We start from the raw sequence: 20,531 nt of genomic DNA, 5'->3' as shown, positions 1-20,531 counted from the left end.
ACACAAAGTATGTCATAGAAACCCTCCACAAACTAGGTTTCTCAATCAACTATACAAAGTCACACCTTCTGCCGTGTCAAACACAGCAATACTTAGGGGCGACAATCAACACAGCAAAAGGGATTGCCACTCCAAGTCCACAAAGGGTTCAGGCATTTCACAATGTAATACAGGCCATGTATCCAAAACATAAAATACAAGTCAAAATGGTGATGAAACTCCTAGGCATGATGTCCTCATGCATAGCCATTGTCCCAAACGTAAGGTTGCACATGCGGCCCTTACAACAGTGCCTAGCAACACAATGGACACAAGCACAGGGTCAACTTCAAGATCTAGTGTTGATAGACCGCCAAACACACCTCTCGCTTCAATGGTGGTATCCTATAAATTTAAACCAAGGGCGGCCATTCCAAGACCCAGTGCCTCAATACGTGATCACAACAGATGCTTCCATGATGGGGTGGGGAGCACACCTCAAACAGCACAGTATACAGAGACAATGGGACGTTCAACAAAAGCAACTGCATATCAATAATTTAGAACTGTTAGCAGTGTTTCTAGCATTGAAAGCATTTCAACCGCTAATAGCCCACAAACACATTCTTGTCAAAACAGACAGCATGACAACAATGTATTACCTAAACAAACAGGGAGGGACACACTCATCACAACTGTCTCTTAGCACAAAAGATTTGGCATTGGGCGGTTCACAATCACATTCGCCTAATAGCACAGTACATCCCAGGGATTCAAAACCAGTTAGCCGACAATCTCAGTCGAGATCACCAACAAACACACAAATGGGAAATTCATCCCCAGATACTACAAACTTACTTTCGATGCTGGGGAACACCACAAATAGACCTATTCGCAACAAAAGAAAACGCAAAATGCCAAAACTTTATGTCCAGGTATCCACACCCTCAGTCCAAGGGCAATGTGTTATGGATGAGTTGGTCAGGGATATTTGCATACGCTTTTCCCCCTCTCCCACTCCTTCCTTATCTAATAAACAAATTGATTCAAAACAAACTCAAACTAATACTAATAGCACCAACCTGGGCCCGTCAGCCATGGTATACAACACTACTGGACCTGTCGGTAGTACCTCATATCAAACTACCAAACAGACCAGATCTGTTAACTCAACACAAACAGATCAGACACCCGAATCCAGCATCGCTCAATCTAGCAATCTGGCTCCTGAAGTCTTAGAATTTGGACATTTAGATCTTACACAAGAATGTATGGAGGTCATTAAGCAAGCTAGAAAACCTACTACAAGACATTGTTACGCAAACAAATGGAAAAGATTTGTTTATTACTGCCATAATAATCAAATTCAACCACTACATGCTTCCGCCAAAAACATTGTAGGCTACTTATTACACTTACAAAAATCTAAACTAGCATGTTCTTCTATTAAAATACATCTCACAGCAATATATGCCTACCTGCAGATTACACATTCAACATCACTATTTAGAATCCCAGTCATCAAAGCATTTATGGAGTGTTTAAAAAGAATCATACCCCCGAGAACACCACCGGTTCCCTTGTGGAACCTCAATATTGTATTAACACGACTCATGGGTCCACCATTTAAACCCATGCACTCTTGTGAGATGCAATACTTAACCTAGAAAGTAGCCTTCCTAATAGCTATCACATCTCTTAGAAGAGTAAGTGAAATACAAGCATTTACTATACAAGAACCCTTTATACAAATAGATAAACATAAAGTGGTTCTCCGTACAAATCCCAAATTCTTACCAAAAGTTATATCACCATTCCACCTAAACCAAACAGTGGAACTCCCAGTCTTTTTTCCACAACCAGACTCAGTAGCTGAAAGAGCCTTACATACGTTAGACATTAAAAGAGCACTAATGTATTACATTGATAGAACAAAACAGTTTCGCAAAACAAAACAATTGTTTGTAGCCTTCCAAAAACCTCATGCAGGAAATCCAGTATCCAAACAAGGCGTTGCCAGATGGATAGCGAAATGTATTCAGACCTGCTATATTAAAGCAAAAAGAGACCTACCTATTACTCCAAAGGCGCACTCCACTACGAAAAAAGGCGCCACAATGGCCTTTCTAGGAAATATACCTATGACAGAAATCTATAAGGCAGCCACATGGTCTACGCCTCATACATTCACAAAACATTACTGTGTATATGTGTTAACGCCACAAGCCACAGTAGGACAGGCTGTATTACGAACATTATTTCAGACAACCTCAACTCCTACATGCGAAGCCACCGCTTTTGGGGAGATAACTGCTTACTAGTCTATGCACAGCATGTGTATCTGCAGCTACACATGCCAATGAACGAAACATGTCACTTACCCAGTGTACATCTCTTCGTGGCATGAGACGCTGCAGATTCACATGCGCCCTCCCGCCTCCCCGGGAGCCTGTAGCCGTTATAAGTTGGATGAAACTTGTAAATTTGTAAATATATACTAGTTTTTAGACACAATATGTACATACATACTTACTCCATTGTATGGGCACCTTTACAATATACACAACTCCTACCTCACCCTTTGCGGGGAAAACAATCTAAGATGGAGTCGACGCCCATGCGCAATGGAGCCGAAAGGGAGGAGTCCCTCGGTCTCGTGACTCGAAAAGACTTCTTAGAAGAAAAACAACTTGTAACACTCCGAGCCCAACACTAGATGGCAGGATAATGCACAGCATGTGAATCTGCAGCGTCTCATGCCACGAACAGATGTACACTGGGTAAGTGACATTTTCCATATACACATACACATTCAGGACTTTGAATAGAATCAACAATTCATACAGTTTTCTTTAAAATGGCAAAAAGCTATTTTAAAAGTGGACACAGTGCACTTTTCAACAGTTCCTGGGGGAAGAAAAGATTGTACAGTTTTACAGGTAAGTATTCGACAGTTCTTATCTCCAGGTTTTAGGTAGCCTGTCGTTGGGGGTTCAAGTTAACCCCAAACACCCGCCACCAGAAATATGGGGCCAGGCGGGTGCAGAGGTCAGAGGCCCCAAATTAACGTGGCGCCTATGGAGATGGGGGGCACTCTGAATCCTTTCAGCCAGAAGGTAAGTACCCGTGACTCGGAGGGCAGACCAGGGGGTGTTCAAGAGAGCACTGGAGGGGCCCCAAGTAGGCACCAAACATACTTTTAGCGGCACTAAGGTGGTCGGGTGCAAGGTGCAAACAGGGCATCAGGTTTTCAATGCAACTCTGAGGAGGCCCCCAGGGGTCACTCTGAAGCTGCAGAGGAGGTCCAGGGGGGTTTCTCGGGCAAACCACCAGTTGGAAATGGAGGAGGGCCGCCTGGAGGTCGATGCTGCACAGGGGTCAGGTTCGCAAAGGCCTGGGGGCTGTGGGTGCAGTGTGTCCTTTAGGTGTCGGATATCTTCGTCTGGAGCTTGTGGTCAGGGGGCCTCTGTATTCCCGCTGCAGGCGTCGTCGTGGAGGCTTGGAGGGGTCAACCCAGGGTGGGCTCTTGCTCCCAATCGCCTGGGTACCCTTTCTTGCTGGGTGGACAACCTGGACACGGGGCCGTGGGTGTCGGGGGCTCAAAGGGTCAGGACTTGCGCATCTTGAGTGAGGTGGGAGTCCTTAGTTGTAGGTATCTTTTGGACAGAGCCGCTTTCCTCTGGAGATCTTGGTCCTTGTGGGTGCGGGTCAGTCCTCTGGAGTTGTCAGAGGTCGCTGGGCCCGCTGGGCGCGTCGCTGTCCTTTTTTCAGGTTCTTTGAAGCAGGAGACAGGCCGGTAGGGCTGGGTCCAAAGCAGTTGTCGTCTTCCTTCTTCTCTGCTTGGGTTTTCAGCTTAGCAGTGCTGCTTCTTCTCCACTAGCTGGAGAGTCCTGGGGCACTGTAATCTGAGGCTTGAGCTTTTGAGGCTCTGCCAGGTGGTACAGTTCCTGCAGGGGGGCGTGTGAAGCACCTCCACCCAGGACAGGCCTTGTTTCTGACCACAGAGTGCACAAAGGCACTCACCCCATGTTGTCAAACTCATCTGAAAGTGGCAAGCTGGCACAGACCAGTCAGTCCTACATTAGGAGTTGGGCTACATACAGGGGGCATCTCCAAGATGCCCTCTGTCTACATTTTCTAAAAACTCCCACACTGGTATCAGTGTGGGTTTATTGTGCTGAGAAGTTTGATTCCAGCCTTCCCAGTATTCAATGAAGCCATTATGGAGCTGTGGAGTTCGTAATGACAAACTCCCAGACCATTTACTCAATATGGGTATACTGCACTTAGTGTCTAAGAACGCACTTAGACACTGTAGTGGCATATTTATGCAGCTATTCCCTCACCCATAGTATAGTGCACCCTGCCTTAGTGCTGCTAGAGGGGTGACTTGCCTATACCACAGGCAGTGATTTGTAGGGGGTGGGAGTGGGGGGGGGCAGGGGTGAGTGGGGGTGTCGAGGAGGGGGAAGGGGGAGGGTGGTAACCATGCCAAAAGTGGTACTTTCCTACACCATGCCAAGAAAGAGGGTACTTTCCTACAACTTTCACATGTTTACCCTTCAGGACATTCTTCCACTTCCACAGCAAGGTGTCTTTATGACAGCTCTAGATCTAAAGGATACCTTCTGTCATCCATCCTGTACACCAGAAATACTTAAGGTTCGTCATCGCAGGCAAACATTACCTGTTCTAGGTCCTGCCTTTCAGGGTCAACACTGCTCCCAGATTCTTCTCAAAGTGTTTAGCATTAGTTGCTGTACACCTCAGAAGACAAAATCCATGTGTTCCCCTCTTTAGATCACTGGCTGATCAAAGGCATAACCTTACAACAGTGCCAACATCATACCCAGTTGACAGTGGATATTCTTTACTTACTGGTTTTCACTCTGAACTTGTCCAAGTCCCACCTTCAGCCTCTTCGGGTACAGTCTTATTTCGTGCCTATCCTGAATGCAGAGTTGGGATTGGCATACACCTAACATGGCCCTTATCAAGAGTGTCCAACTCTTCTCCCTCATTTGCAGGAGACTCACCCTTACGCAAAACCATTATGGGTCTGTTGGGCATGGTGGTGTGTTGTTTTTGCTATCCTTCCCCATGCCAGACTACCCATGCGTCCCCTACAGCAGTGTGTCTCTTGTCAGTGGTCTGTCACAGGGTCCCTAGAGGATCTAGTGTTGTTAGACCACCATACACAGTGGTCTCTGCAATGGTGGAATGCCAGCAACTTGTTGAAGGCGTGGCCTTTTCTGGACTCTGTGCCTTAGGTTATTATTACCACAGACGCTGGGGCGGTCACCTTCACAACCTCACAGTACAGGCCCTATTGGATACCAGGAACCAATCCCTCCACATCAATTACCTCAAGCTACAGGCAGTGTTTGTAGCCCTAAAAGCCTTTCTTTATCACCTATCTCAAAATTGTCTTAGTCAGGACAGACAACATGACAGTGATGTATTATCTGCCGAAACGAGAGTGGAGGTAGTGGGTAATGGGGGGGGGGGCGGATGTCCCAAACGTCACAACTCTCTCAAACAATATGGAAGTAGGCCATTCACCTGGTGGCAGAGTATCTCCCAGGGGCAGACAGTCGCTTTGCAGACCTGCTCAGCAAGATGCAGCAACAAGTCCATGAATGGGAACTCCACCCACAAGTCCTTCAACAATACTTTGCAAAGTGGGGAAGTCCTCAGATAGACTTTTTGGACACTGTAGAAAATGATAAATGCTTAAGCTTCCCCACACCCTCTATCCAAGGGAAATGCTATATGGATGAATTGGTCTGTGATATTTGCTTAAACTTTCCCACAACTCACTCTTATTCCATTTGTAGTTTGAAGGATTGGACAGACGTCTTCCAACGTGAACCTTGTAGCTCGCACTTGGAGAGGTCCACCATGCTTCACCACACTTCTAGACCTATCAGTAGTCCACCACGAGAAACTCCCCAACAGGCTGGACCTTCTCACTCAAAATCAAGGACAAATCAAACATGCAGACCCTTGGTCACTCAACCTTGTGATAAGGCTCCTGAAATCATAGAGATTAGTTACTTAGGATTGCCTGCAGAATGTATTGACATTCTGAGGGAAACCTGTAGACCCTCAACTAGAGCCTGTTAGGCTGCAAAATGGTAACATGTTTGCTACTGTCAGCCCAAACCTATTTACCCATTGAAAGCTACTGTTTAAGAGACTGTTTATTTGCTCCCCTTACAGAAAGCAAACCTAGCACATACTTACATTCGCCTACATCTTGCAGCTATAGCGGCATACCTACAGAACAGACAACATATTTCCTTGTTCCAAATCCCAGTGGTTTTTCCACCTAGGGCTCCCCCTGTAGCATCCTGGAACCTCAACATTGTGCTCATCAGACTTACGGATCCACCTTTTCAACCACTCCATTCATGTCCACTTCTAAGTTGCTATCACCTCGCTCAGGCATGTTAGTGATCGTCAGGCATTGACCTTGGAAGAATCCTACTTCCAGATTCATAGGGATAAGGGAGTCCTTTACGTTAACCACAGGTTCCTGATCAAAGTGGTTTCTCAATTTGACATAAACCAGTCCATTGAACAACTGGTCTTCTTTCCGCAACCTGACTCTGTTGCAGAAAGAGCTCTCCACACTCTAGATGTTAAAAGAGCAGTCATGTTTTACATTGGCAGAACCAAAGAGTTTAGGGAAACTAAACAGCTCTTTGTAGTTTTTTCACTACTTCTCAAAGGCAGTCCAGTATCTAAAACTGGCATAGCTAGACGGATAGTTAAATGTATGCAAACTTGTTATGCCAAAGCAAAGAGACCATTACCCTTGGAGCACATTCTACTAGGGGCAAATGTGGTACTGTGGCCTTTCTTGGGCTCCTTAAAAATGTCATCAGCTTGACGAAGCATGCCAGGGAGCATTAGTGGAAACTGAGTTGGCTGACATTTGTAAGACAGCTACGTGGTCTGCACCACACACATTTACAAAGCACTCTTGTGTGGATGTGCTAGCACACCAGCAAATTAATGTACGTCAGGCAGTGCTATGAACACTTTTCCGGTCAACTGCAACTCCTACAGGCTAGCCACCACTTTTATGGAGAGACTGCTGTACAATCTATGCCGAGACTGCTGTACAATCTATGCCGAGCATGTGTATCTACAGCCACACACGACATTGAACGGAAAATGTTACTTACCCAGTAAGCATCCATTTGTGGCATGTAATGCTGTAGATTCACATGCATCTTCCCTAAACACCTGTTACCATTGCAGTTACATTATACTTGTATACATTTGTACATATGTAGTCACATTTCCATGGACCTCTATCTCTATACTTTTCTTTTCTTGCACTCCTTTCTCACCTGTCTGCAGGAAAACAATCTAACAAAGGAGTCGCTTCCCATGCGCAATATCACAGAGATGAGTCGTCGTTCAATCGCTTAGCTCTAAATACTTTTTCGAAGGAAAAAAAAAACTTGCTCTGGACCCAGCATTAGATGGCAGGTGTATGCAGAGTATATGAATCTACAGCACTACATACCACAAACAGGTGCTTACAGGGTAACAGAATCCTTTTGCTTTTAGCAATTTTGTTGTAGAGAGATGAGGAAACCACAGTTTCACCTGTAATAGTTTTGCATAAACCATTACAAAACAAACGTTGCCAAAGCCAAATGCATGCGGTCAGTAAAAAACATATTGGTTCTACCAGTGCTTGCTTTGATATGTGGCATAACTAAAATGTAGTAATGTTTATTATACTTTTAAGGTTTTATTGAAAGATCACCCTCTTGCTACGTTTTAGGAGCAAATAGATTTTGCAGTTTTCCATGTGGGATTTGATTTTGCCTATTTTTTGTTTTCCCCACTTGCAGTTTGTTACGAGAACAAGTGTGAAATCCATGGGTGCATATCTGAAAAATAGAAAAAGTTCTAAATTCAGCAGGGGTCATTAGTGTTTTTTCCAAAGAAACTAATTGTTGAAATCAAAAGGAATTAAAGTAAAGAGATGAAAACAGAAATGTGGGGTGTAGCAACACACCCTTTTTGACATTGTCTCCCACACTTTTTGGCCATCGAGATTTTTCAGCTGTAGGTGTACTGGGTTCCTGATAACCAGGTCTCCAGTGCCAGTGCGCTTTCCCTTAATCAAGGTAAAATGGTCTAATTGTGTACAACTGACACACACTTCAGCACCCCTATATGTCCATAGAAAATGGTAGCCCTGGTACCTAGGACATGGGTACTAAAGAGCGTCCCTAAAGGCTGCAGCATGTATTATGCCAGCCAAAGAGACCCCTCTGCCCCACCAAAGTGCATGCAGACTGTCTTTTCAGGCTGCATGACATGGTGCACACCATATGTGAAAACAAGACAAGGCACACTCAATGTAGGAAAGTAGCCTCTTTCTAGCATGGTTACCCCCACTTTTTGCCTGCTTGTCAGTGTGTTTGATTGTATTCACTTGGATCCTGCTAATCAGGACCCCAGTGATTATGTTCTCTCCCTGTAACTGTGGTTGCTTGAACAACACACACCCCACATTTGGCATACTGGTACCCCCTTGTAAATCCTCAGTATGTGGTACCCAGGGCATTGGGGTACGAGGGGATCCCAATGGGCTGCAGCATGTATTATGCCACTCAAAGGGAACCCATGCAAAATGTATCTGCAGGCCTGCCATTGCAGTCTGCGTGAAAAGGTGCATGCACCTTTTCACTACAGGTCATTGTAAGTCACCCTTATGGTATGCCCTCCTAGCCCAGAGGGTAGGGTGCAAGTACCTGTGTGTTAGGGCACCCCTGCACTAGCAGAGGTTCCCCCACGAACTCCATTGCAATTTTCATGGACTTCGTTAGTGCAGGGACACCACTTTTGCATGTACTGCTATATAATGGTAACTCCGAACCTAGGCATGTTTGGTATCAAACATGTCCGAATCATACCCCAGTACTGTTGCCAGTTCCATTTTCATGGACTTCATGAGTGTGGTGACCCCATTTTATGCGTATACTGGACATAGGTGGTCACTACCTATGTCCAGCTACATAATTATAACTCCGAACATGGGCACATTTGGTATCAAACATGTTTGAATCATACCCCTATACGATTGCCAGTATTGGTTGTATGATTCTATGCACACTGGGGGCTCCTTACAGGACCCTAGCATTGCTCCTACCGACCTCCTGGTGTTTTCTGGGCAGCCCAGGCTGCTGCCTCCCCGCATACACGTTTCTGCCCTCCTGCTTCTTGAACAGCTCAAACCCAGGAAGACAGAACAAAGGATTTCCTTTGGGAGAGGGGGGAAAGACCCTCTCCCTTTGAACATAGGTGTTACATGGCTTGGGAGGGGTAGCCTCCCCAAGCCACTTGTATGCTTTGAAGGGCACATTTGGTGCCCTCCGTGCATAAAACCATTCAACACCGGTTCAGGGACCTCCAGTCCCTCCTCCGGCGTGAAGCTGGACACCAGAAAGGGGAGTGACCACTTCCCTGTCTATCACCATCCCAGGGGTTTGGCTCATAGCTCCTACAGAAGGTCCCTTGATTCTGCCATCTGGAATCCAAAGGGGACAGAGCTCTCTAGTAGCATCTCAGTGGCCAGGTCAGGCAGGTGACGTCAGAGCCGCCTCCTGATAGGTGGTCATCTGGCTAGGTTACCAGTCCCCCATGCAGGGCTATTTAGGGTATCCCTCTTGGGTGGGTCCTCAGATTCAGCCTGCAAGATTCCAGCAGGACTCCTCTGCAACCTCTACTTCTAGCCACTGTAACTGTGACTGGACTCTCCATGAACCGACAATCTGAATCCACGCTGAAGACTCTGCTTGCAAAATTGTTTCCATGGCTCCTTCCAGCTTCTGCAACATTTCCCCGGCTGTGCATCCTCTGAGGACAGCAAGTCTTCAACCTGCACAAGAAGGAAGAAGGAATCTCCCTTGGAGTGAAGAAGTCACTCTCCTGCATCCGCAGACACCAGCTGCAATGGCGACCGGCTGCGTGGATCTCCTCCCTTCCTGAGCTGTGTGGAACCAGCTTCTCAGGTGATGGCTTAGAGTAGTCCTCTTGGTCCTCTCTTCCGGCTTGGAGGTGGAGGTAAGCCGCTGCCTTCCCACGCATGACAGTACTCCTGTGCACTGCGTCTCTTTCAGCTACCAAGACTTGTTGGCATCTCCTCCAAGGGATCTTCAGGTTCCATGTAGCCCAAGCCCCCAGCTCTCCTTCCTGCAATGCACAGCCCTCTGCGTGCTTGTCCTGCGGCTTGGGACCCTTCTCCAGTTTTGCTGCGTTGGCTCCTCTGCGACTCCGGATTCCTTGTCCAGTGGGTCTCCTGTGGGCTCTGCCTTGCTGAGGGTCTACCAAGAACTCCCCCTCCCCCCTCCACACTCCTTGTGGGTTGAGTCCTCCTGGACCTTGCTGGTCCCTGGAGACTCTACTTTTGCTTCACTGCGACTTCTCCCTTTGCTAAGGTTTGGTGGTGGCCTTTCCACGCCACTGACTGACTGCAATCTTCTATCCGGCGTGGGACGTCGACTGCATCCCCCAGGAACTCTTCTCCGGCTCCAGGGCTGCATTGCTGACCGTCTTCGTCCTACCGTCAACCAACTCCGGCAACCACAGACAGATGGGTAGTGGCTCCTGCCATCACCGGACACACCGTCCGACTTCTAGTCCCCTTCCTCCACAGGTCTTCTTCTTCAGCAGTCCACCGCTGGTTTCTTGCAGTCTTGACTGGGTGTTGTATTATCTTCTTTTCAGTCCTTTTGGGGGTTTGAGGAAAATCCAGTAATTTACTCCTTTCTTCCTGGTTGCTGGGGGGCAGTGTGGTACTTACGTTTGGGGTTTCCTAGTTCTCTAGCTCCCCTCTACACATTCCACTTTCCTGGGTGGGGGTCCTGCATTCACATTCCATTTGTTTAGTATATGGTTAGGGCTCCCTCATGATTACTATTGCCTATTTGCTATTGCACTGTTTTCTTTCACTTGTTATGCCTATTACTGATTACTAGTGTACATATTTGGTGTGTTTACTTATCTCCTATTGGAGTGTTGCCTATCTAGTGTTTTGGTACTTTGTTACTGCAATAAAGAGCCATTATTTTTGTAACACTGTGTGGTTCTTTCATGTGTGTAAGTGCTGTGTGACTACAGTGGTATTGCAAGAGCTTTGCATGTCTCCTAGATAAGTCTTGGCTGCTCATCCACAGCTACCTCTAGAGAGCCTGACTTCTAAACACTGCCTACACTACACTAATAGAGATACCTGGACCTGGTACAAGATGTAAGTACCTTAGGTAACCACCACACACCAGGCCAGCTTCCTACACTCACTGTGTGCCATGCCAAAGTCACAGTATATAATATATGTAAGTCAACCCTACAGCAGGCCATTGAGCCCTAAGGCACAGTGGATTATATTTTACATAAGGACATATCTGCATGAGCAGATATGCCCCTGTGATGTCTAGTTAGATTACTGGATATTACAAGTGAACATTGAAGCCATTTTAAGGTATGTACAGGGCACTAGTCTTTGTGTTAATCATCTACATAATGGCTTCTCTTAAACCTACAGTGTTTGTTATCAAACACCTCATCTTAATAAATTCATACTGATGCAAGTATTCAATATATTATGACATGCAACCGGAGGGGACAGAGGTGTCCCCTGAAAACCACTAGTCTTCTTCCGTGCTGGCTGACTGGTATCGACCAGCCTGCCACCACAGACACGTTTCTGATCCCCTGGAGGTGAGAGCCTGCACTCTGAGGCCAGAAATAACACCTGCTCCAGAAGATGATGTTATCACTTTCTCCAACAGGATGACCAGTAAATCAGCATATCTGGGCTGGAGGCTTGAAAGCATCTGCTGTCCTTTGATATTAAACCTTGGCTTCCCCTAGACCAAAGGAAGGCCACCCTCTGGTCTGGTGAGATATTAGCTGTGCTGTAGGTGCTACACCTCCAGGCTAGTCACAACCCTGGGTGGGCTACCTGACGTGCTCCCTGAAAGAAGGATTCCACCATCTTGCTTTTGGTGGAATTAGGAGCTCTGGGACAGGGTTATGTCCAGTCCCCACAGGAGGTGGTCATAGAGGGGTCTTAGTGATACCAGGGTTAGGCAGTCCACTGGCTACTACCCTTCACTCCCCTTAACACTCTTAAAATGTGTACTTTAATGGCTCCCCGACACCAGGAACTTTGATTCGTCTGACTAGAAGAAGGACAAAGAATAGCTGATCAGCACAAGAACTGTGGATTTTGGCACCAAATCCTGCCTGCCTCTGTCCCGACAATTGCAAAGACCTGGTTTGCCTTGCAGCTGTGCATCCTCTGATAGACTCGGAGGCCTGCCTGCACTTCGCCAACTTGCCAGCTTCTCCCTTGGAATGGAAAAGCCACACCTCTGCACTAGCAGGCACAATCCGCAACTGCCCGGTCCCTCATTTTTCTGATCATCGTGTTAACAGAGGGAGCTACTTGTCAGGAAGATGATCCTGAGTGTCCAGGAGATCAGCCCTTTCGACCCATCCTGTCTTTGAGACGCACAGTGTTCCCTAAGCCTCCCAGCGCCAATACTTCGGGGACCAGAGCCCTTGTAGCAGCCAATTCTTAAGTGTCCAGCCTGGTCACCAACACCCCAAAGACAGACTTACCGAAACGGGCAGTCTGCATCACTGATGCTATCATTGAGAGTGGCTCTGTTGTCCTGTTTTGTCCCCATCTCGAGGTCGACCTAAAAAGTGAAGAGGCTCCATCGCAAGCAACCCGCTGGCCGAAACACCACTGCAACCATACCCCACAGCCCGAGTCCGAGCTTATCAATGGTGCACCCTTGTTCCAGAGACCCTCAAGAGCCGAATGTCCCTTTGGGTTCTGCTGGACTAGTTCCCTAGTTCACACTTGCAGCCTTTTTCTGTTCAGGTTTTGCCACTGACTTCAGTGGTATTAATGGAGGCTATCCTTGCGACCAGCACCTCTGCAACCAAGAAAGTTAGCCCAAAACTGCTGGTGGTTCTAAGGACCATGGCCCCTTCTTACCTTAAGTCAAGAATGTCAAACCTGTAACTCGTATGCAAGTGACTGTAGGAAGCTGGGTTCAGGATGCAGTACCCCCCACCGCACCCCACACACACACTTTTTGGATGATTTTTGATTCAATATTGACTTTAGTGTACTGGGTTTCTGCTAACCAAGTCCCCAGTGTCAGTGTTCCTTCCCCAAAACAAGACACCTGGTCACTTGGTCCCCAAGTGGCCAGGCTCTTTAGCACCCCTGTAAGTCCCTAGTAAATAGTACATAGAAGCTAGGTACTAAAGAGGGTCCCTAGGAGCTGCAGCATAACTTGACACTCTTAACGGTCCCAGCACCAACCAAGCATCAAGCAGACTGCCATTGTAGGCTGCATGACAAGATGCTCCAGAAAGTGAAAACACAACATGGCCCACAGCCTGTGTTGCCATGTCCCCTAAACACTGCATGTAATATTTGTAAGTCACCATTACAGAAAGCCTTACAGCCCTAAGTCAGGGTGCATTATTATATTTATTATATTACATGTGTGGACATATCTGCAAGAGCAGATATACTCCTGCTATTTCTTTTTCTATTCTTAAAAATAGTGAACAGGGAAGCCATTTTAAATACATTTGCTGGACACTGGTCAATAAGTTTCCCAGCTAAATGTTGTCTTCATTAAAATAAGGTATGTTTGGTATCAAACATCCAGGATTAATAATCACTCACTGATTCCAGTGATGGGCTTATTAATTCATGCAGCCAGAGGGCCCCTTACAGGTGCCCCCTGAAAACCTACCAACTGCTGGTGGGCTTACTGACTAGGTGTAGCCAACGTGCCACCAACAGATGAGTTTCTGACCCCACCAAAAAGGGGTGAGAGCCTTTGCTCTCTGGAGGTCAGAAATAGAGCCTTCTCTGGTAAGGGCATTACACACTCCTCCCAACAGGAAGGCCTTCAGATCTACAGTCCAAGGCAGGATGCTTCAAAGAAGCCCACTGAGTTTAGTGTGCTGATCTTGCCTTCCTCAGTGGAAGATGCCAAACCAACAGTATCAGTGTGGTTCCCAGGTCCCTCAGAGACAAAGCCCACATTGACTTCACCCACTGTGTACTCCCAGCTGGCGTCTGCAGCCTGTTTGTGCTGACCCCTGCCTTCACAGCGCCCACCTTCGGTAACCTGACGGTCCACTGCACCGCTGGACCCCAATGCCCCAGACCAAGGAGAAGAGGACTACTGGTGTCCCTCTGTCTCGTGAGACCTGATCCTACTTGTTGGTTCAGCCGGACTGGACCCCCAGTCTACTTCTGCATTCTGTTTCTGTGAGCCCCCTCCACTGCGACCGTCCCCGGTGACAGTAAGCCCGATGGTCCAAACCACCTCTGTACCCGGACGCCCCAGACCAAGGTTAATAGAACCACTGGTGACCCTATATCCCTGAGAATTGCAAGACTTGAGCCCCCTTGGTTGTTCGCTTGGACTGGACTCTCAGTCCACCCTTGCAGCAACTTTGACACATGACTGATCCCCATAGACTTACATGGGGCACCCAACGCTGATACTGCTCCTGGCCGCCCCAGTGCTACCCGATGTGACCTTTTATTGTGGCCATGCCCAATACTTACCTTAAGTCCAGGAGATCGGTCCTGTAAGTCACTGGACTATACCTGTATGCAGTGTTTGTTCTTCCTCTATAGGATAACATTGCCACACCTGAAAAATGTGCTGAGTTAACCTTTTCAAACTCTAAAAATTCATAACTTGAAAAGTACTCGCCTGATTTTGGTGATCTTGCTATCTAAATATATAAAAGTATGTGTTGTTTTTTTAAATTGGTGTCGGGTTTCTTTAGTGTGTGCCTCACTTCCTACAGTATGTGTGTGCCTTACATGCTTATCACTACCCTCCGATATTCCTTACTTCTCACCCACACTACCACAGAAGAGCATTTGGGATGTCATGCCTTTGGCGTTTACCTGGACTCTTTGCACAGTGTACCTCTTTTTGGTCCACTATATAAAGAGCCAGCATCTTGCACTGGGGAGGTAGGAAAACTGTTTGGGCTCCAAGGGTGAAGGGTGCAGCCTGACGCGAGGAATTACTAGATCCCGCCCTTTTTTTTTTTTCCCCCTAAATTATTGAAAATAATAACATATTCACGGCCAGAAATTACACATAGGGCAAACTGTCCATGTTTGCACTGTGGTTCATCCAGCACAGATCTGGAACCGTGCGCCAGATGACAAAAAAAAGTAGCTGCTGTCTTTAGCTGAGGTGCAAACTTTCAGTTTGTGCTGAGGAGAGTTTTACAGGAAGAAGGGGCCATATATTGAAACCGTGACTCAATTTTTCACTGGAAACGCACGACCTCCGTTTTGAATGCGAGTCGCATGCCCCTATGCATAAAAGGCACTTTGGGAGGGACTCTTTAATTGTCATTCACCAGATGTTTTGGCTCTGCACCCATGCCTTTCACGCCACCCCACTCTACCCCAAATGTCCATGGATAATGGGCAAATTCATGCTTGGGACCATTCTACCGCGGCGTTCCCTGAGCTGTAGTCCACTAACAACATTTACCAGTGGAAAGGAAAAATCACTGGTAAAAAAAAATAATTAATGTCTCACTGAGAAGGAATATTTCCCTCACAGTCAGTTAAATTATTCAATAGGAAATGACTGAGGTGTGAACCTGGGAGGCTGAGACATCCATGTACTCAGTACTATAATGGTGGAATAAGCATCCGCACACAAAGGAGCCCACAGAACTGTGCAGCAGAAAAGCGGAGAACATATCGAAAGTAACATGACCGAAAAGCAAACCAACCATGGCACCCCGAAGGAAGACGAGGGCAGGAAAGGAACATGAAATTGGAGGCCTGTTAAGAGACAAGAGTCTGAAAAGACCCACTCCACGAAACAGCGAGGGTCTGCGACCATGTCCAGGAGGACGTGAAAGCATGGAAGACAATCGTTGGCCATGGCCAAGGAAGAAATATAGGAATTATGCAAGGTGATAAACACAGATGTAATGGGAAAACATAGAACTCTCCCTGAGCCAGAAGGATGGAATCAGTGCTAAGAAACAATGAACAGGCAGACAAAAGACAGTTGTGAAGGAAACAATCCCCACAGGCGTGCCCACAAGGGGACCAAGCTGCCTGTTGTCAACAGAACAACCAAGAATAGTGGAAGGAAGACTGACAACAGGAAGCATAACGGTAGCACACTACCAAAGCCATCACAGTGAACAAGGAAGGCGAGGGGAAAAAGCACCAAGCAAGCTGTAAAAAACCTGCACAAGGCAGGGCAGGAAGAGCACCATACCACTCCAGTCGAAGCGGGGAAACGGAATGTGGTGGCAGGATTAGAAAGAAAAAAAAAATCAAAGAACAAGGGATACCCCTGCACAAGTCAGAAGGAGGAACGGCACTGCCTCAAGAAGAGGGAGTACGACAAAAGAATCCACAACATACCGTGGGAAAGAAAGAACCCGTGAACAGCAGCATGGGTAGAACATAAATTCAGGGAGGACCCAAAATGAGTAGGCAAGAGGTAAAATGGAAGAAGAGGAAGGTACCCTCCAGAGGAGATAATACTAATAGCACTGTCCATGTATGCTTATGTTTTTTTTTTATTTTGTTAAACAGAAACAGTGTTCCATAGGCCAGCCGGAGACCCACAATATGGAGGAGTCAGTGCCACGAAAGGTAAAAGACACAAGCACTAAGCCAGTGTGAAATGGTCCTGGAAGAAATGTAAATAACAAAGGTTACGGAAGAAGCAATCAAGAACACTCAAAAGACAGGGAGGGGAATCTGCAACAAGCACCAAAATGAGCCTGTAGCAGAGGAAAACAAGAACAATATAGAATACATGGAAAGAATGGGAAAAGAAGCCTTTGCAGAGGACAAAATAAGAGGAAGCAACACTAGAGGTGGAGACCCTACAGAAAGTAGGCAAGAAATGGCTCCCGGAGGAGTACAACAACAAATTCACATATGGGAAGAAAAACAAGGTAAATGCGCAAAGGAACGTACTACCAGAAGCTCAAAACAGCTAACGTCCAACCTAATCTCCATATCACCAGACGATAGGCAAGATGCCTAGGGTAAACTAAAGGCAATGTTGTCAGAATGCACAACAAAAAGAGAACCATTAACCGTGGGATCCGCCAGTAGACATGGCCAAATGATAACAGGGCACTCAGCCCGGCTCCGAAGTAGAACCGCTACTTGACATGGCAAGAATCCGCTAAATGGAAACAAGACTGAGAATCAGAACTCTCACAGAAAACATACCATGGAACCACCGCTCACCTGAAGGAGCAGCAATCTCGAAATAATGAAGAGCACCACCAAAGGAAGTGCAACAATATCCAACATGGATGAACAAAGCTCAGTGAACACAGTAATAAGAGTCCGATGTGCCCTCAGAAGTTAACTGCATAAAAATGCAAGAATACGGAACAGAAAGAAAAAAGAGTGAGTGCATAACAAGACTTGCAATTGACAGGAACTTGTAGTGCAAATATAGTTGCAGAGGATTAATGCGAGTGCATTAGAAGAGGACGGACATCAGTTCCCAACCATGGGTATCACAAAACCGGAACAAAGCAGAATCTGCATGTGACCCAAAAAAAGATTTGCCATCAAATGGCATGGCAAAAAGAGCGTCCCGCACTGAAGATGAAAAAGTGGAAGCTGACTACAAAACTCTGCGACATATTACAACAGAAGTGGCCATGATCTGACCTACAGAATCAGTGGAATCCATGCCTGAGCGGACCATAAGTCAGGCAGCCTGTTGACCATCTCTGATCAAAGGCGTTGGAGCCATGCGAACATCCTCAGAGAGAGATGGTGATAAACGTTCCACAGAGACCCAGGGCGCATAGGTAAAATGGGCTAACACACAGGAGGTGTTGTTGGAACAAAGAGCAGCACTAGAAGAGGCGAAAATACGCCTGCCAGCAGCATCCAGCTGACTAAAATCTCTGAGGCTGAGTAGAAGGAATCGGCTCCAAAGCAGTCTGGACAACAAACCCCCTAGGAGCAGGATGGTGGCGAAGGCACAAGGGATCTTCCTGTGCAGGCCGATGTCTGTGTGAAATGGAACAATCTACTGAAGGACCAAAGACCGGGTGGTTTCAGACACCTAGAAAGATGCCATGCAGAGCCTGGCGGAAAGGCATCACTAGATGATTGCACCACAGGTAGATTTAAATTCAAAGCATCTGCCACCCTCCTCAATACATCTGTGAAAGCAGTGGTGGCCTTTGTCGCCAATCCAGGTGACAAGAGTAAGCTCGATGCCAACGAGGAATCTAGGCCACTAACCCTGGCCAGATCAAGCACCCAATAAGAGGGTGAACCCAGAGGGGGCCCCATGACAGGATCTTGAGAATGTGCAGAAGGTCCAGATAATGGATAAAGCACAGGCACAGCATCTACATCAACTGATGCAGCTCCCGGCGTTGAATGGTGTCGGGATAGCTGCTTCGGAAGCAGCATCGCCTGACTCTGGCGAAATGAGTATAGGCGTGTCAAGCGGAGTCGACTGGACTAACCGCACTGTGAGGGGCGTTGCAATAACCGGATCAGGCGGAGGTCGTAGGTGGCAGTGCACCGAGGCCGATACGACTCTGGAGTCGAGAGTGTAAACAGGCACAGTGTGTGGAAACCGCTGGCAAAGATCCCGACACAGCACTCACCACCTTTATAGGGCCCAAAGGTGTTCCAGAGGGAGGGGGAAGGACCAAAGATGGAATGAAGTGACGCATAATAATGTCGCGTTTGGTCCATAGCCGCCCCGGCGCCCAGATACGGCGCAAGGGAAGGGGACGACTCGTTTGCAGACTTCACAGGAGGAGAATGCGCGGGTATTGATTCCTAAGGGCGTGATGGCGTTCAGGAGGACATATGTGGAGATGACGAGGGACCCCCTGCGGTCGACGGAACCATCTGAGAATGACTCCTGAAGCACTCCCGGAACTGTGAGGATGAAGGAGGACTCTGACAGCAGCGAGAAGAGGACTTGTTCGTATGCACGACTAGCGGCTTCATGCGATGCTCCCTCAAAGACTTCAGCTTCAGATGATGGCAGGCATCAGTCTTCAGCGTCATGAAACCCCAGACACCACAAACACACGTAATGTGGATCCGTGACCGACATCTGCCGGAAACAGGATTTAAACCCAGAAGGAATATACAATATTATATTTTAAAAGGTGGTAAAAGTATACCCGAAGTCGGGTAGAAAAGGCCAAAGGGCCCGAGGTACTCCCTTCATCGGATCGGCGTTGCTCACGCAGAAAAGAAGAAACTGATATCAGCACGTCAGAGGAGTGGAATATATGGACTTTGCTGATGTCATGTCTGGGGACAATGTCGCTGCAGAGTCGCACAACGCCTTCTACCGATCTGCAGAGGTACCGTTGAGGAAACGTTTCCAGATCCAGTCCGATGCCTGGGGGAGAATTCTAAGATAAGGAATCTGCGGCTAGTCTGTGTTTCTACCAGATAAGGCATTACCAAAGGTAAGCAACTTGTTCTTCAGCAGAATTCTCATCACCCTCATGCCTCCATTCATTCTCAGTATTATGGCATTTGATACCTCCTTTTATGTTACACTATTTTTTCTTAGCTGATGGAACTGGTGTTGAAATTAAAGGAGCCATTCTTGCATGCATTGCTCTGTAGTAAACATTTTTGGGATATAGTTTTCAGCATTTGAGGATTTCAGAATGTCCATTGCATTTCCTACTTACCTACTAACCCCAACAATTTTTTTTTTTTCAGGACTGGTAGTAAACTTGGAATTTCACCTTTAATGTTGGCAGCGATGAATGGTCATGTTCCTGCTGTGAAATTGTTGCTTGATATGGGATCTGATATTAATGCTCAGATTGAGACAAATCGGAATACAGCCCTTACTTTGGCATGCTTTCAGGGTCGTGCAGAGGTTGTAAGCCTTCTTCTCGATCGAAAAGCGAGTGTTGAACACAGAGCCAAGGTATGTTTTATGCAGGGAATTTGCATTGCCAATATGTTTTTTTTCTGTTTCTACGTTTACATTGATTTGTCAGTAATGTTTCAGTGTGGCTTAGTATTTTCATTGTTTGAAATACTCTATTAGCCTTTAAATTATTTATTGCCTTCATCTGTTATTGATACTTAATGGGACACCACTTGACTTCAAAATGCAATCAGGTTTGTCTGAAACATGTCCACGGAGATTGAATGTGGTCAGCTATATGAGGCCCCTGCAGCTTGTCTTATGAGGACGATCAAGTTTGTGTTAAAGTGGTCCTCTACGCTCCTCTTCTAATTTTGTCTTAGAAGGCAAGACAGCCAAGAAGCCCTTTATAAAGACACCAACTTAAAAGTATACAAAGGGAGAGTTGGCACTCAATGCATCACCTCAACAACAATCAGAAAGAAAAAGGATTTGGTGTCACTCGCATAATGGGTGATCGACCTCAGCTGTAGTTTGTGTCAAATGAAGGCCCAGCACAATTCACGGTTGTCCCGG

At 46.8% G+C, this 20,531-nt stretch overlaps 1 protein-coding gene across 3 annotated transcripts in view; it reads left to right on the top strand.

Moving 5' to 3' along the window:
- The window catches only part of ANKHD1 (ankyrin repeat and KH domain containing 1), an 896,896-nt gene that overhangs the window by 306,395 nt on the left and 569,970 nt on the right, over window positions 1-20,531 (top strand). For all 3 annotated transcript variants that reach the window (XM_069199295.1, XM_069199294.1, XM_069199296.1), the window contains exon 20: window positions 19,799-20,012. In XM_069199295.1, the coding sequence (XP_069055396.1) occupies window positions 19,799-20,012 (214 nt within the window). The remainder of the gene's footprint in view (window positions 1-19,798; window positions 20,013-20,531) is intronic.

Source organism: Pleurodeles waltl, chromosome 7 (genome assembly GCF_031143425.1).
Source record: "Pleurodeles waltl isolate 20211129_DDA chromosome 7, aPleWal1.hap1.20221129, whole genome shotgun sequence".
NCBI lineage: Eukaryota > Metazoa > Chordata > Amphibia > Caudata > Salamandridae > Pleurodeles > Pleurodeles waltl.
This window is presented reverse-complemented; position numbering and strand designations above follow the sequence as displayed.